Source organism: Schistocerca piceifrons, chromosome 5 (genome assembly GCF_021461385.2).
Source record: "Schistocerca piceifrons isolate TAMUIC-IGC-003096 chromosome 5, iqSchPice1.1, whole genome shotgun sequence".
In the NCBI taxonomy this organism is placed as follows: Eukaryota; Metazoa; Arthropoda; class Insecta; order Orthoptera; family Acrididae; genus Schistocerca; species Schistocerca piceifrons.
The window spans coordinates 77,016,888-77,034,269 of NC_060142.1; the positions used below are offsets into that span (position 1 = coordinate 77,016,888).

Sequence of the window (17,382 nt, forward strand, 5' to 3'; positions counted from 1 at the left end):
TGGGCTATCACATCCAATCCTGGTACTGCTGATCCCTTCGAAAAGACAACTTGGGGCACACCACTTGTCACTCAGTATTATCCTGATCTTGAATGTATTAATCAGCTACTTCAACAAGGCCATGATTCTTAAATAGTGGCCTGAAATCAGATCCATTCTGTCTGAGGTTTTGCCACCACACCTAGAATACCTTTTCATCACCCTCCAAATCTCTGCAATATCCTTGTCAGACCATATGCTCCTTCTGCAACCATCTCCCCACCCTATGGTGGCTTACCCTCTGTGACCATCGTTGGCGCAAGACTTGCCCTATGCATCCCCTTACCACCAGCTATTCCAGCCTGTAACAGCTGTTATGTAAACACTGTTTGGCCTTTTACATCAGCATGAACTACCGCTCAGTCAGATTGAAGTGGCATAGGCAGAGGGCATATACTGGTAACACAATATCCTGTTACAAAAGTATGCTCCAAAAAGTGACAATCATAACCTCAATGCTTGTTTCACCACACATGGCATCTGGATGCTTTCCCCAGACACCAGCTTCTCAGAACTTCACAGATGGGAACTAGTGCTACAACATGTCCTTGATTCTCGCCACCCAACTGGCCTTAATTTACATTAATTCCTTCCATCTCATCATTTCTTGCAGTAACTATTCCTCTCTTCATTTTAGTTTTCTACATCTACCATTTTGTGACTTGTCTATTTTTCACCTTCCCCCCTCCCACATCTGTTACATACAATTGCACTTAGATTTTCATGCTTATTAACTCATACACAACGATTTGGGTAATAGTCTCTGTTTTGCATATTACCCTGCCTTCCACCTTTAAGGTATCAGGTTTTCAAATCTCATCTGTGCAGTCCCCAACAATCAATCTTTCCTTCTCATCCCATCTGGCAAGTCTCCCGTGACCCAGTGTTCTGGGTGACTTTTTCTGAACTCTATCATTTTTCCTAAATCTCTCCAGTCCTTTTCCCTCACACTCCCCCTTCAAATTCAATCCTTCTCCCAGGAGGAGGAGCCACTGGCTCCGAAAACTTGTAAAAGTAAAACCTGTGTGTGTGTGTGTGTGTGTGTGTGTGTGTGTGTGTGTGTGTGTGTGTTCTCCCGCCGCCGCTTGTTGAGTAGATTTTTTTTTTATCTATCCATTTACATTATACAGTCAATAATTCATTATTTTTGTTGTTAAAATTTTGCTTATGAATTTATGGAGTAAAAGCATGCGTGTATATTGTATCACCTTATATGGATTATTCTGTGTGTCAATTTTGTACGTGTTCCATTTTTGTAGCGAGTTCACATGAAGTTAGCATGTACATTTGGACATCACCTAACAGCATTTATTCAACAGATGGTAAGAAATAAATCACAAGATCCTTGAAGAGGACTCTGCAAGATGTGTAGTTACGTATTTTGCATAATATTCTTACTGCTTACTTCTACAAAATTAATACTTTATTTATTTATTTATCTTTCGTAAAATTACATTGTTTGGATCAAGATATATTTTCATTTCATGCACCGACAGGTACATAGTTTTTACTGTCTACTGTTTAACAAAAATATGTTTCATATTAAATTAGATTTTGTGGAATTTTTCTTTTGATACAATAATGGTATTGCAGTTGTTTTTGAACTGCAGTGCACATAAATCATTAACACTGTAATAGCAGTTTTCTATAATATAGGAGTAAAGAAGACCATTCACCAAACAGCAGAAGCATTGATTAACCGACAGCCACACACAAGAGAGAGAATGAAAGCTTGCTATCTTTTGGGAAAAACCTTTGGTTTGGAGTGAATGAGACTAAACTGCAAGGTAATCAGTCCCGTCATCAATCAAGTGGCAAATCAGGAGTAGGTGTCAAAGGAAGGAGGCACAAGGCAAAATTCCCCTGGCAAGCCTAAGTGTAATTAACACAATAAAAACCGCAGACAAGTAGTAAAAAGATCAGTCAAGACAGGGCACTAAAAATCAACTGAAATAGAATAAAGAGAAGAAAAATGTGGAAAGAGTAGAGGCCAGGCTGAGCACCCAGCAAAAGAGGTCTCCCACCAACCCCTCAGGTGGACAATGAGCCAAAAAGTCCTACCTTACAGGGGTAAATAGAAACCACCTCTGTGGTCAAAATGTAACACCAGTTCAGCCGAGTTGGCGATATCTGCTAGCACCAGAGGTACTGTGTCAAGAGGATTAAGCTGTCACCTCAAAGCAGCCAAATTACGGATCTATGAACTAAGTGGGTCATTGTCAGGTGAGATTTGCATTGCAGTGAGGAGGGCCCTCACATACGAGAGTATGGCCATGGGTCAGCCAAGTATGGTCAATGTGGAGTCTATAGTGGACGGTGGATTCCCTGCAAAAACACACTGGGGACAATTGCCGCTGGTCTTGGTCTCCTCAATTGTCCTCATTTTATATGGGGAGATCAGGACACACCAATCTGAGTTCCAGATTTCCAGCAATCAATGGCATATAAATGACCAAAGGTATCCAGTTCTGGGACCTCCATTTCCAGAATCAGCATCCTGCTGGCCAGCTTGGCCAACCAGTCATCACGTTCATTTCTCAAAATCACAACACGACTGGGGGTCCAGCCGAAAAGGGACTGGCTGCCTAGCTTGATGGAGGTCAGAGACAAGACTCTGGATAGCCATAACCAGTCGGTGATGACAGTAGCAATGGTCTATACCTGAAGTCTGCTAAGGGAGTCACTGCACATTGCGATACTCTTGCCAGTGCAAGAACGAACATGACTAAGGGCTAATTTAATGGCCATCAATTCAGTAGTGAAATCATTGCAGCCACATGGTGGAGAGTGGAGTTAACTGCATCATGCATGTGTGTACGCAGTCCGTCAACTACTGAGCCATTGTTGAGTACTACTTCCGAACCTGGACACTTTTCAAGGACAGCAAAGAACAGGCAATGAAAAATCGTGGTGTCAATTGCAACCTTTTGGACCAAAGGAGGCTTCAAGGCGAATGCCATGGGGGGCAGAAGTGATGTCTCCCTGAACAGAGGTGACAGTGGAGGAAGCTACAGTTCCAAACAGACACTGGGAGCGTGAAGAAGTTATAAACCCAGTTCTGGGTCACTGCTGTGGAGGTGGAGCTCCCTTCCAGAGAAAAGAACACCGTAATTTGTATGTTCAGGGAAAGCTACGAAGGTGTACAGCCTGCAGTGTGTGTCATCTACATTAAGTAATTGATCAGCTAGGTAAAGTCTGCGTGTAGGTGGGCAATACAATGGCAAAAGAAGTGCACGACACAAGTCTTGATGACTGAACACTGAAAGTCGTGAGTGAGAGCCCATGACTGTACCTTCCATATGGCAGGTGACACTCAGCAATAACCATTCAGCATAACTGTCCATCTTGAGAGGGTTCTTACCCAGTTTCAATACTGGAACTATCGCACTTTCTTACCACTCAGATAGGAACTCACCTTTGTTCCAGATCTGATAGAAGAGAGGAAAGATGTGATCTGGCAGTTCACTAAGAGCTGTTTCAGCATTTGGTTGTGGATGCAGTCTGGCACTGGGGCCACAACACGACAATGGGCTAAAGCATTGGAGAGTTCCCATTCACTGAATAGGGCACTATATGCCTCCAGGTACTGGGTTGTAAAAGCTAAGCGCATTCACTCCACCTGCTGATTTATGAGCCAAAAGGTGTGGATAGTAGTTCTTAGATGCAGATGTACAAGCGTAATGCTCAGCAAAAATCAGTATAAATGGATCAGTATAAATGGCACCATCTAAGGAAATACTTGGTATACCTGCATGGGAATGGAAGCTGTAGAGTCGTCTGATCTTTGCCTGTATCTGTGATGGAGAAGTACGTGATCCAATGGTGGAAACTTAACATTTCCTGGATTCTTGCTTTTACGAAGTAGTGGATGCAGGCACGGAGCCATTTAAAGAAATGAGGTGCTTTGCTGAAGGGTGCCGCTTATGTTGTTTGAGAGCCCACTTACAATCTCTAATGACCACAGCAATCTCTGGGGTCACCAGGGTACCGTTCTCTGATGGGTGATCCCCCGGAAGAGAGGATGGCTTGGTTGACTGCCAAAAGAAGGCTGCCATAGTATGATGAACAGTAGCATCAATACTGCTTTGTGATGGGGAGCTAAGGATGACAGCAGAGATGAACCCATCCCAGTCACTATTATGGAGAATCCACATGGGCAGGTATGCACGGGAGCAATGCTGAGGGAGGGACATGAAAATCGGGAAGAGGTCACTACCACACAGGTCATTGTGAACCCTCCAGTCGACAGATGATAGAAGACCAGGACTGTAAAAGGAGATATCAATGGCCGAATATGTTCCATGTGCCACACTGAAGTGTGTGGGGGCACCAGAGTTCAAGAGCCAAAGGTTGAGTGGTAACAGTGAAGTTTTGATGTCTTTACGATGGCCAGTGACCTCTGTTCCAACCCACAATAGGTTATGGGCATTGAAGTCGCCCAAAACTAGGAAAGATGAGGGTGGTGGTGGTGGTGGTGGTGGTGGTGGTGGTGGTGGGGGGGGGGGGGGGGGAGGGGGGGGGGAGTGGGGGAGTAATGCAGACAGTACATCCTGTGAGGTGCCTGTACCTTCGGAGAAGTCGGGAATGAGTAGCTAGCAAGTTCAGGGGAGGCAGTAGGTGCCCAGGCTCTGAATGAGGAATGGAACAGTGTCAGAAGCAGCATGGTCTCGGTGTGCAGCACATGGGTACCGGAAACTCAGTGTGTGTCCAACCGGCACAATGTGATTGCTTCTGAAAGCTGCCAAACTTTTCATTCTCTTTTGTATGTGCCTGTAGGCGACTCAATGGTTCTGCTATTTGGTGAGTGGTCTCCATTACTCCTTTTGCATTCTGTCATAACTGATTCATTTACTTTAGATGAACTGTCCCAGAGGAGCACAAATATGTAAAATAAACCAGCCTCTTGCCATGATGTCAACAGAATTTGCTATACCTCTAAGTGGAATATATGCCAAATTGAGCTTTTTGTAATAGTTTACCTAAGTACTGGTTTCATTTTAACTTTTCATTCAGCTGGACCTCAAGGAATGTTAAAGAAAGTGTTTCAATGAATGTATGGCCATTAATGTCCACTTCTGGTAATACCTGGCATTATTTCATTCTTTTTTAAATGACTTGACATGAGTCTTTGTGCGAGTCAGATTGAAATTGTTTGTGTAAACCAGCTGCAGGCCTATTTGGCTAAGATCTGAGCCTTCTCTTTTGAGACATAGTGGGCCACATTATGTTTCTGCTAATCAGCCAGCCCCAGTTACACACACTGCTACTATTATTATCTTTTCACTTTCACTTCCCTTGCTGCCACACCCAGCACTATTATCCCATTACTGGCCATTGTCCCTTTTTTGGGACGCATATATTTTACTTATTTCTACATAAGCAATGGAGCTTTTAGCCTTTATTGTTGCACCTGTAGGTTCAACTAGCTGCTATAATGCCTGTAAATGTAAAATAAATAACTTTTTTCTAAGTACTTCACGTCAGGAAAATTATAAACTTGCCAATTTTTTGTTCTCGCACTTGGCAACACTGTATGTCTGCTGGTAGTTCCTGGATGACAATGAGCTGTGATTTAGTTGTCTGGGCATGTTTGTTATGAACATATGGGTGTCCGTGTAAGATTAAGTATACTTCAGATTTTTTTCAAGTAAGTGCAACATCGATATATGTTATGCATCCCAATAATGCGACAATGGCATGTTACACTATCATTTATTGTTGAAGAGAAGAATTGCATTTTATGTTCTTTATGTCTGTATTTTTTCATATTCTATTAGAATTTTACGATTCCAACAGAATAAAAACATGCCGCGTTGACTTACACTTTAAGAAATTCCAGCAGAAATAGAGAACCATCAAGAGAGTGACGATGAAGATGATGGCATAGAATTGGCGATTATTCCACCTGATGCAGATGTAATAACAGATGAAGAAGATATTGACGAAAATGTGCTGTAAAAGATGTAGCCGGTACTTTAGAGCTCATAACCAGCCGAGATGAAACTAATGCTACAGTTGTACCTCTAGAAGCCAAAAGAAGGAAAGCGTTAGGAGATGGAGCAGAAAGTGGTACATTATCTACAAAAAAATTTAAATTGAAGTGGTATAAGAGTCAACCAATATACACAAACACTAGTGAACAAGGGAAGAGCAACAAAAGTTATGTTGCGGAATGTCTGGCAAATAAGACAGTGCCCCAGGTGTTTGAGGATTCTTTTTCTAAGAAACTAATTGATACTATTACTGAACAAAGTGACATCTATGCATGCCAACATAACAAAATAAATTTTCTGCTAACCAAAGGAGAACTAAAATCATTTATTGGCATACTACTTCTGAGGGGTTATTATAAGCATCCCCATGAGAATATGTACTGGGAACAGGCTCCTGATGTCGATGTTCCTTTAGTCTTCAACTCCACGTCAACAAATAGGTTTTGGGAAATAAAGAGATTCATTCATCTCAGTGACAATTCCAAAATAGATAGAAATGACAAGATGTACAAACTGAAGTTGTACTTTGAAATGCTGAAAAAGGAATTTGGTAAATTTGGTGTATTTCATTCAGAACTCTCAACTGATGAAATGATGGTATGTTATTATGGCAGACATTAAGCTAAAATGTTCCTGAGGGGGAAGCCTATCAAATTTGGATATAAAATTCAGTGTCTTAGAAGTTCAATGGCTTTCTTTATAATTTTTCGCCGTACTGTGGCAAGACTGACAACAAACAGGAGCCTTTAGGTGCAAGGGTAATAAATGAACTAACCAGCATGATTCCAGAATCAGAGTATCCGAATTATAAGCTTTTCTTTGGCAACATTTTCACCAGTGTAGACACACTGATCACACTCGGGAAGAGTAAAATGAAAGCTACAGGAACAATAAGAGAGATCCGAACTAATGCATGTCCTTTGATTGACTCAAAAAGAATGGCAAAAGAAAAGGAATGAGGATTCTATGACAACATGTTTGACAAAGAGAACAAAGTTCTGGTTGTGAAATGGAGTGACAACAAACAAGCATGTGTAGCGATAAATTACAGTACTATTACTCATCTGAGTTCTACTAAAAGATACTCATGGGCAAATAAAAAGGAAATATGTGTTACAATGCCACATCTCATTGAAGAATACAATGCCCATATGGGTGGCGTAGATCTATTGGACAAGCAGATATCACTTTGTAGGACGAGGATAAGGTCAAAGAAATGGTGGTGGCCATTATTCACACAGACGTTAGATATCTGTCTAGTAAACACATGGCGTGCATACCAATTTGCTAACTCTAATGAGAAGCTCTCACTTCTGGATGTCCGGCGGAGAATACTGATGTTTTACCTATCAAAGAAAACAGGATCAGTACTAAAACGCAGAGGACCACAAGGAAGCAAATTGATGGGAGGATGGGTGAGCAGAGATGTACGACTAGATCCAGGAAATCATTTCATTGTGCCAAGTAAAACAGTGAGGCGAGTGAGGCGGGTGAGGCGGGGGAGGCGGGGGGGAGGCGGGGGGGAGGCGGGGGGGAGGCGGGGGGGAGGCGGGGGGAGGCGGGGGGAGGCGGGGGGAGGCGGGGGGAGGCGGGGGGAGGCGGTGGGAGGCGGTGGGAGGCGGGGGAGGCGAGGGAGTGGAGGGAGGGGAGGGAGTGGAGGGAGTGGAGGGAGGGGAGGGAGGGGAGGGAGGGGAGGGAGGGGAGGGAGGGGAGGGAGGGGAGGGAGGGGAGGGAGGGGAGGGAGGGGAGGGAGGGGAGGGAGGGGAGGGAGGGGAGGGAGGGGAGGGAGGGGAGGGGAGAGAACAAACTTAAAATTTTTTAGCAATAATCAGTATTATAGTATGAATATAACCATCATTTTTGTCTTTCCAAAGTAGATAGGGTTTCAGAGGCTAGAATTTAATGCAAACCAGTTCCACAATGTTTACACCAAAAGCAAAGCACATTCATTTGAAGTGTGAGGGATATAAATAGTCTGAGTCCACAGCAGCACTCAAAAATGTGTGATTTTTCATCTCAACTCAATGCCTTTACTGACACACTTCATATCAAAATTTTCTCTTTCTATAAATGCAACCTGAAGAGCAGAATGTAAAAGAATACAAATGATTGACAAGTCTTCAATTTACCAATTACTCATACTGCAAGGTATGAACAATAATACTTCTGCAATTTTTGAGTAATTACAAAGAGCACAACTTACTCGACAAAGAAGACGATCTTCAACAGATCCATTAGGCATGTACTGGTACACAAGACAAGGCTCATCTCCACCCATGCTGAAGCCATAAATAGGTAATATGTTGTCATGTCGGCATGCATTCAGAACTCTCAGCTCACGCAATGATTGCTCGATCTGAGCCTGGTAACTCTCATCAGATTCTGTTCTCTGTAAGTATAGAGAAAATTTAGTACAGCAACCATAATGATACAGAGGATTGTAAATGAATAATAGGACTGATAAGTTAATTAAAATTATTCTAAGTTTCAGTACACATTCTGTCTTAAGTGTGGGACAACGTTAATATCTGAGATTTACACAAGAAGTATTTTAAGAAAGGGAGAGGAAGGGGCGAATGAGATTGCACGAGTTACCTGTTCAAGTCTTTTGATTGCTACAGGTGTATTTTTCCATATTCCTTTAAACACTGTGCCAAATCCACCCTTTCCAAGAATTGTATGTTTGTCCCAACCGTTTGTAGCAACCATCAGCTCTTTGTATGGAATATCAGGTATGGTGCCACAGGATTCAGCAATTGATGACACATCTGAAGCATCTGCACAAATAAAGAACATATTAAGAAATACTTGTTTTGAAAAGCTCATTACTAACACAAACTGAATAATAATAATAATAATAATAATGGCAAAGACTTGTACAGGTTCCATGATGAACGGGAAATGGGTGTACACTATCAGTATAATAAAGACAGGAGATTTGAGAAGTAAACATGAAGGGTATATTTCTGATGCAGGATGCACAGGGGATGGAAGGTGTACCAGCCACCTACCACTGGAGGTGCTATCGCAGCTTAGTTGGTGTACACCACAGTCCAGAAAGAAGGAAAGGAGCAGGAGGGAGGAAAAATACATCTTTCCATCTCAAGAACTGAGTCCAGAGAGAATGAATGCCTCCTGCTCGCTACTCTGGGTTGGGTTGATTTTGGGGACAAGACCAAACAGCGAGGTCATCAGTCTCATCGGATTAGGGAAGGAAGTCAGCAGTACCCTTTCAATGGAACCATCCTGGCATTTGCCTGAAGTGACTTAGGGAAATCACAGAAAACCTAAATCAGGATGGCCAGACGTTCGCTCAGTCACTACTCTGGCTGCATCTCTCCAAATAGCATGTGATTCTGCTCCCAAGCACCCTACTAATTGCGTACAGGAATAATGTGGAAAGAACTGAATTGTCAGCAAACCTTCACTGAGATAAACTGCTTCTGTCCTGATACACAGACTATCTTGGTACGTAGGCACATAAAAGAGTGCCGCTTAGACTGGAAAACCACTGATGAGAAAAAAATTAAATTATCAATAGCAGACTACCTATAATCCCTCTGAACAGACGGTGGCTTGTACAGATCAGATATAATGTGGCAGGGCTGTACAGTGGGTAAATAATGGATTCAATATATCTGAACATGCTTTAGTTTATATGATCTTGTGACAAGTACATGTTAATTGTCATGTAATCTGCGCAACGGCATGCTCAAATAAATGCAGAATCATAAGCTTGCAAAAAGGGTTCAACTCTGAATTTAATACTGCTATCACTATCATCCTCCTGTGGTACTTTCTTCTTCTTTTTCTCCTCCTCCTCCTCCTCCTCCTCCTCCTCCTGATAATGATGATAATGACAAACATGATAACAACAATGGCGACAATCATTATGACAATGATTATGTAATCTTCAAGTGAGGAAATCTTCACAATCATACGTCATGATTATGGTACTATTTAAAGACAGGTAACAGTTCTTTCAAATATTATAACAGACATCTAAAAGAAATGTTAATATTTTGAAAGTGAAAGAAACCAAACCATCTTGACTTTGACAGAAATTCTTGGATACATGCAACATCAAAGTCATTTTGCTGTGTGCACCTTGATTTACAATTACGCCTGAAATACTGTTTAACATTGCTGCTGTAGCTGATCCAAATATTTTTTTAAAATTAGCTGTTGGGGTAACAAACACAATGGCAGTACATGTCTACATCTACATCTACATCCATACTCTGCAAGTCACCTGACGGTGTGTGGCGGAGGGTACCTTGAGTACCTCTATCGGTTCTCCCTTCTATTCCAGTCTCGTATTGTTTGTGAAAAGAAAGATTGTCAGTATGCCTCTGTGTGGGCTCTAATCTCTCTGATTTTATCCTCATGGTCTCTTCACGAGATATACGTAGGAAGGAGCAATATACTGCTTGACTCCTTGGTGAAGGTATGTTCTCAAAACTTCAACAAAGGCCCGTACCGAGCTACTGAGCAACTCTCCTGCAGAGTCTTCCACTGGAGTTTATCTATCATCTCCGTAACGCTTTTGCAATCACTAAATGATCCTGTAACGAAGCGCGCTGATCTCCATTGGATCTTCTCTATCTCTTCTATCAACCCTATCTGGTACGGATCCCACACTGCTGAGCAATATTCAAGCAGTGGGCTCGCGAACAAGTGTACTGTAACCTACTTCCTTTGTTTTTGGATTGCATTTTCTTAGGATTCTTCCAATGAATCTCGGTCTGGCATCTACTTTACCGATGATCAACTTTATATGATCATTCCATTTTAAATCACTCCTAATGCCTACTCCCAGATAATTTATGGAATTAACTGCTTCCAGTTGCTGACCTGCTATATTGTAGCTAAATGATAAGGGATCTTTCTTTCTATCTATTCGCAGCTCATAACACTTGTCTACATTGAGATTCAATTGCCATTCCCTGCACTATGCGTCAATTTGCTGCAGATCCTCCTGCATTTCAGTGCAATTTTCCATTGTTACAACCTCTTGATATACCACAGCATCATCCACAAAAAGCCTCAGTGAACTTCCAATGTTATCAACAAGGTCATTTATGTATATTTGTTTGAGTGATGAAAATAATGCAAAAAATAACAGGTAGCTACTGAACTCACTGGACATTTTGCGCTGTGTATTTATCCCTGGAACATTGCTGTCCTTATTCTCTGGCTCAGCAGCTGCAGCAACTTCAGGTGCAGCAGGCGTGTTCACAGCTGGGCTGCCCGCATTGACAGCACCTGCTTCCACAGTAGCATATTCATTGTTGTCATTGGAGATGTTTCCTGATTGTTCTGTTTGTTGCACCACTGTGTTTGGTGCTTTGGCTTCTGAGGATGAAGTGGTAGGTGGGAAGATAAGTTTGGATGCAGGCCTCCTAGCTGCCTCAGATGGAAGATTCAGGTTATGAATTCCAACATGCAAGTCCTTGTCAGCAACACTGGAATTTGCTTGCTGTGAATGACATAAAAAGAGATAAATCAATCTGCTCTTGAACAGTAGCACAATATGCAAATTAAATTAATTGTTATGACAGCTCAGTTCTTCTCTAGGAAACTACTTGCAGAAACTATTGAACATACAGAAACCAACGCTAAGAAACAAGTTAGTCATTTTACCAGCTTCTAATTAGCAAAGCCTTACTTCAAATAAAGTATAAATATTAATCAAAAATTTAATATAGACACTTCAGGCACAAAATTATTACTGAGAAACACACACAAAACATCTGAGAAATAAAATTTGTGTACAAGATTTACAATTCCACACAAAATGTTAATCTCCTTATATGCCTGTCTATGCCAGATGGCTGCAGATTAATGTAATGTGTGTTTTTCAATAGCATTTTTGTAACAGATATGCCCGTTTATAATGGTTATTACATTGACATTTATGCTTCATTTAAAGAAAATTTAGGTCTCTGTGCAAACAAAAAATTGATAAAAATAGCAAACCTCAGTTGCTTTTCAATATTTTAGTGTATTTGATAGTTTGTTCCTGTAGTTCACATGAAAGTAAATGGGTTAAGCTAAAAAGGTCCGTCTAAAAAAATCTGCCATCAAAAATAAAAATTAAGTTTAGGCAACAACTATTGTTCATTCAACTGAACATGTCTTCCACTGCTATAATATCTTATGAGAGAAAGACTTTATTTTGTTTCTATGTTTTTCATCTAGTTAACAATTTAAATAAACATTTATTTTACATTACTCACAGCAGTTTTCTGCATATTTTGAAAGCAATGTGCATTTGTCAGTAAAAGGGGAACTCCTCTCTGTGGTCATGTTAATAAATAAAAAACTGAAAAAGCACACACAGAGGTAGTTGAGAAACTATATGTGTGCTTGCTCAGGTTACTGTCCGCTTTACTTTTTACAATGCACAGTAATGGGAATGGAATAAGTACTACTGGAAGAAAACAGCTGGCTTCAAATGTGTGTTGAAATAAATTGCTCCAGTAAGAAATTATGCCATCTTTTATTTACAGAACCAATTTTTGTTCATTTATGAATCATTTGCAAACATATTACAAAGATTTATGCCAAAGATGGCATTAGGATATATTAAAACATTTTCACTCAAAGATATAAATCATTAGTTGAAGAAATTTGGTATTATATTTTCACTCCTGACAGTTGCACTCCAGCTGACAATACACATTGAAATCAGTTGTATACATAAAATGTAGGTTAAATGGCAACTAAAGCAGTTTTCTCCAACAGAGCTGCTGTTAGCAGCCACAGAATTCCAGTAGTTTGAGGAACATGGTGTGGGTTCCTGGTATCATGTCCTAGTTCATGAACCATGGGCAACGTATGAGTGGCCAAGTAAGTGGTCCTGACAGTCGGGATACCAGTTTGTTTGGAATAAGGCTGGGCATCTCGGACATATTCCGAGTCGTGGCCACCTTTGTGCTCAGACGGCAAAGACTACCAAATCCACCGGTTAGTCCCTCAACCGTTAGGGGTAAAACTCAATGGGACCCGAGGCAAGTAAGGCTAGCAACCTGCTTCCCTGGTACTATAAATATGATGCTGGCAACAATCAGAGCAAAATGCCTCGGAGCTTTGGAGGTGACGGAGTCCCACCTCTAATTGACAAACCAGGGACTCCTAAGATACGACTTGGTAAACAAACGGTAACAAGATGGGGAGCTATTAATATCAATGGGGGCTATTCTGGGAAGAAGGTAGAGCTGGCAGAGGCTGCAAGTAAGATGGGGTTGGATGTTTTAGCTGTTAGTGACAGTCGGGTAAGGGGTGAGAAAGAAGAGGAAATGGGAGAATACAAGGTCTACCTGTCAGGAGTCAAAGCAGGAATACCACAATGAGGTGTAGGGCTTTTCATCAGGGAAGAAATGGTACCCAGCATAGTTGCAATAAGGTATGTAAACGAACGACTGATGTGGATAGATTTGACAGTGTCTAGCAAGAAAATTAGGATTGTGTCAGTATATTTGCATTGTGAAGGGACAGATCAAGATAAGATGGATAGTTTTTATAACACACTCAGTGATGTAGTTGTTACGAGTAAAGGACAAGGACAGTGTTCTGCTCATGGGTGATTTTAATGCCAGAATTGGAAATCGAACAGAAGGGTATGAAAAGGTTATGGGTAAATTTGGAGAGCATATGGAGGCCAACAGGAACAGGAAACAACTCCTGGATTTCTGTGCCAGTATGGGCTTAGTAATCACCAACTCCTTTTTTAAACATAAGAACATTCACCGGTATACTTGGGAAGGTAGGGGAACCAGATCTGTCATTGACTATATAATAACAGATCAGGAATTCAGGAAGGCTGTGAGGGACACACGAGTATTCAGGGGATTCTTTGATGACACTGATCACTATTTAATCTGCAGTGAAATTGGTATTGTGAGGCCGAAAGTGCAGGAGGTCAGGTCCATGTGTAGGAGGATAAGAGTGGAGAAACTTCAGGATAGGGAAATCAGACACAAGTACATAACAGTGATCTCAGAAAGGTACCAGTTAGTTGAATGCAGTCAATTGCAGTCACTGGAAAGGTACAAGGTACAAGGACACGGTACTAGAAGTAGCCAAAGAATGTCTTTGAACAGTAGTGTGTAAAGGTAGGATGAAGCAAACAGCTTGGTGGAATGACACAGTCAAGGCAGCCTGTAAAAGGAAAAAGAAGGCATATCAAAAATGGCTACACACTAGAACTCAGGTAGACAGAGAAAGTTATGTTGAAGAAAGAAACAAAGCCGAACAGATAATTACAGCATCCAAGAAGAAATCTTGGGAAGACTTTGGAAACAGGTTGGAGACCTTGGGTCAAGCTGCTGGAAAACCATTCTGGAGTGTAATTAGCAGTCTCCGAAAGGGAGGTAAGAAGGAAATGACAAGTATTTTGGACAGGTCAGGAAAACTGCTGGTGAATCCTGTTGATGCCTTGGGCAGATGGAGGAAATATTTTGAAGAGTTGCTCAATGTAGGTGAAAATACGATCAGTAATGTTTCAGATTTCGATGTACAATGGGACAGGAATGATGATGGAAATAGGATCACATTTGAGGAAGTGGAGAAAATGGTCAATAGATTGCAGTGCAATAAAGCAGCTAGGGTGGATGAAATTAAGTCGGAACTCATCAAATACAGTGGAATGTCAGGTCTTAAATGGCTACACAGGATAACTGAAATGGTGTGGGAGTCGGGACAGGTTCCATCACACTGGACGAAAGCAGTAATCACGCCAATCTTTAAACATGGAAGCAGAAAAGATTCTAACAACTACAGAGGTATCTCTTTGATCAGCGTTGTGGGTAAAATCTTCTCAGGTATTGTTGAAAGGAAAGTGAGAGTATTAGTTGAGGACAAATTGGATGAAAATCAGTGTGGGTTTAGGCCTCTTAGAGGTTGTCAGGACCAGATCTTTAGCTTACGGCAAATAATGGAGAAGTGTTACGAGTGGAACAGGGAATTGTATCTATGTTTTATAGATCTAGAAAAGGCATATGACCGGGTTCCTAGGAGGAAGTTATTGTCTGTTCTACGTGATTATGGAATAGGAGGCAAACTTTTGCAAGCAATTAAAGGTCTTTACATAGATAGTCAGACAGCAGTTAGAGTTGACGGTAACTGAGTCCATGGTTCAGAGTAGTTTCAGGGGTAAGACAAGGCTGTAACCTATCTCCACTGTTGTTCATATTATTTATGGACCATATGTTGAAAACAATAGACTGGCTGGGTGAGGTTAAGATAGGTGAACACAAAATAAGCAGTCTCGCATATGCGGATGACTTAGTTGTGATGGCAGATTCTATTGAAAGTTTGCAAAGTAATATTTCAGAGCTAGATCAGAAATGTAAGGACTATGGTATGAAGATTAGCATCTCCAAAACAAAAGTAATGTCAGTGGGAAAGAAATATAAACGGATTGAGTGCCAAATAGGAGGAACAAAGTTAGAACAGGTGGACAGTTTCAAGTACTTAGGATGCATATTCTCACAGGATGGCAACATAGTGAAAGAACTGGAAGCAAGGTGTAGCAGAGCTAATGCAGTGAGCACTCAGCTATGATCTACTCTCTTCTGCAAGAAGGAAGTCAGTACCAAGACTAAGTTATCTATGCACCGTTCAATCTTTCAACCAACTTTGTTGTGTGGGAGTGAAAGCTGGGTGGATTCAGGTTACCTTATCAATAAGGTTGAGGTTACGGATATGAAAGTAGCTAGGATGATTGCAGGTACTAGTAGATGGGAACAATGGCAGGAGGGTGTGCACAACGAGGAAATCAAAGAAAAACTGGGAATGAACTCTATAGATGTAGCAGTCAGGGCGAACAGGCTTAGATGGTGGGGTCATGTTACACGCATGGGAGAAGCAAGGTTACCCAAGAGACTCATGGGTTCAGCAGTAGAGGGTAGGAGGAGTCAGGGTAGACCAAGGAGAAGGTACCTGGATTCGGTTAAGAATGATTTTGAAGTAATAGGCTTAACATCAGAAGAGGCACCAATGTTAGCACTGAATAGGGGATCATGGAGGAATTTTATAATGGGGACTATGCTCCAGACTGAACGCTGAAAGGCATAATCAGTCTTAAATGATGATGATGATGATGATGATGATGATGATGATGAACATGAACTAAAGTGCATTCTCAAGAGCAAGATACTGTAGTTCTTACTGTGAGCAGCTTGAAAAGGAAAGAATGTCTGTACCACATTCCTTTTCTTCACAGTCTGACACTTTCTGTGAGAACTTTAATATTGATAGTCAGTTTCATCTTTCAACATATCCAGAAAAATTACCATGGTTATCATCCATTGTTATGCAAGCTATTCAAAAATAATAGTTCAGTAACATTCAAGCTATTGTAACAGTAACTATCAGTAACTATTACTGAAGTACCAAGCTACACCACAAACAAAAGTAAAAGGAGTACCATAAACCCTAGAGCTGAAGACACACAGTGATATGTTTCTTTAAGTCTAGCAGAATAAAGGCAGGTATATGATGAAAAATGCTCCTTTCCTCACCACTGTTGTTTGGCAAATGAACCACAGATAAGATTCATAATACAAAACAAACCAAAAAATTCCTGTAATTACTTCAAGACTCCTGGCAAACATATTAGAATCAAGATGATACAAATGATAAACAGAAAAAAAGAAAGAGGGTTCAGGCACAACAGTTAGAAGGAGTGAATCGAGAATCTAAGAGGAGGTGGAGGGAGCCTTTGATTCTTTGTTCCTGTATTTGTCAAGTGCAAATCACACATTTTTTTCAAGTAGAAGCAGATATTGTAGTATTAGCACATGGAACAATGTCAGTTGGTCCTTGCTAACAGTACTAGGGAGACATTTTAAAGCACTGAGGCTTAAACAATTGCTTCCCAGTGTACTGCCTGTTGATGATTTTCTTGGAAGAGTGGATGGGGGTGGGAGTACAAGAACCAGAAGGAGGCAATGTCCCACTGACAGCATGGTCATTAGAGATAGACCACAAGCTGAGATTATGAAAGGATGGGGAAGGAAATCAGCCGCATCCTTTCCAAAGGAACCATCCCAGAATTTGCCTGGAGCCATTTAGGGAAATCATCAGACAGAACTGACAGAGAAGACACAGGAGATCTAATAAAGAAGGGCATGTTTTGTCATGGAATCATTTGGTCAATGCAACAGCATTACAGAGGTGCTCAACAAACTCCAGTGGCAGACACTACAAGAGAGGCATTGTGCATCACAGAGATGTTTACTATTGAAATTTTGAGTGACTACTTTGCGGGAAGAGTTAGACAACATATTACTTTCTCCCACATACATCTCTTACGATAACTATGACAAGAAAATCCAAGAAACTA

General features: G+C 41.2%; 1 protein-coding gene across 1 annotated transcript in view; it reads right to left on the bottom strand.

The window, feature by feature from the left end:
• LOC124798243 (interleukin-1 receptor-associated kinase 1-like) overlaps window positions 1–17,382 on the bottom strand; it is a 151,768-nt gene that overhangs the window by 64,761 nt on the left and 69,625 nt on the right. Inside the window, 3 exon segments of the mRNA XM_047261560.1 lie at window positions 8,236–8,421; window positions 8,628–8,809; window positions 11,175–11,511. Of these exon segments, the coding sequence (XP_047117516.1) occupies window positions 8,236–8,421; window positions 8,628–8,809; window positions 11,175–11,511 (705 nt within the window).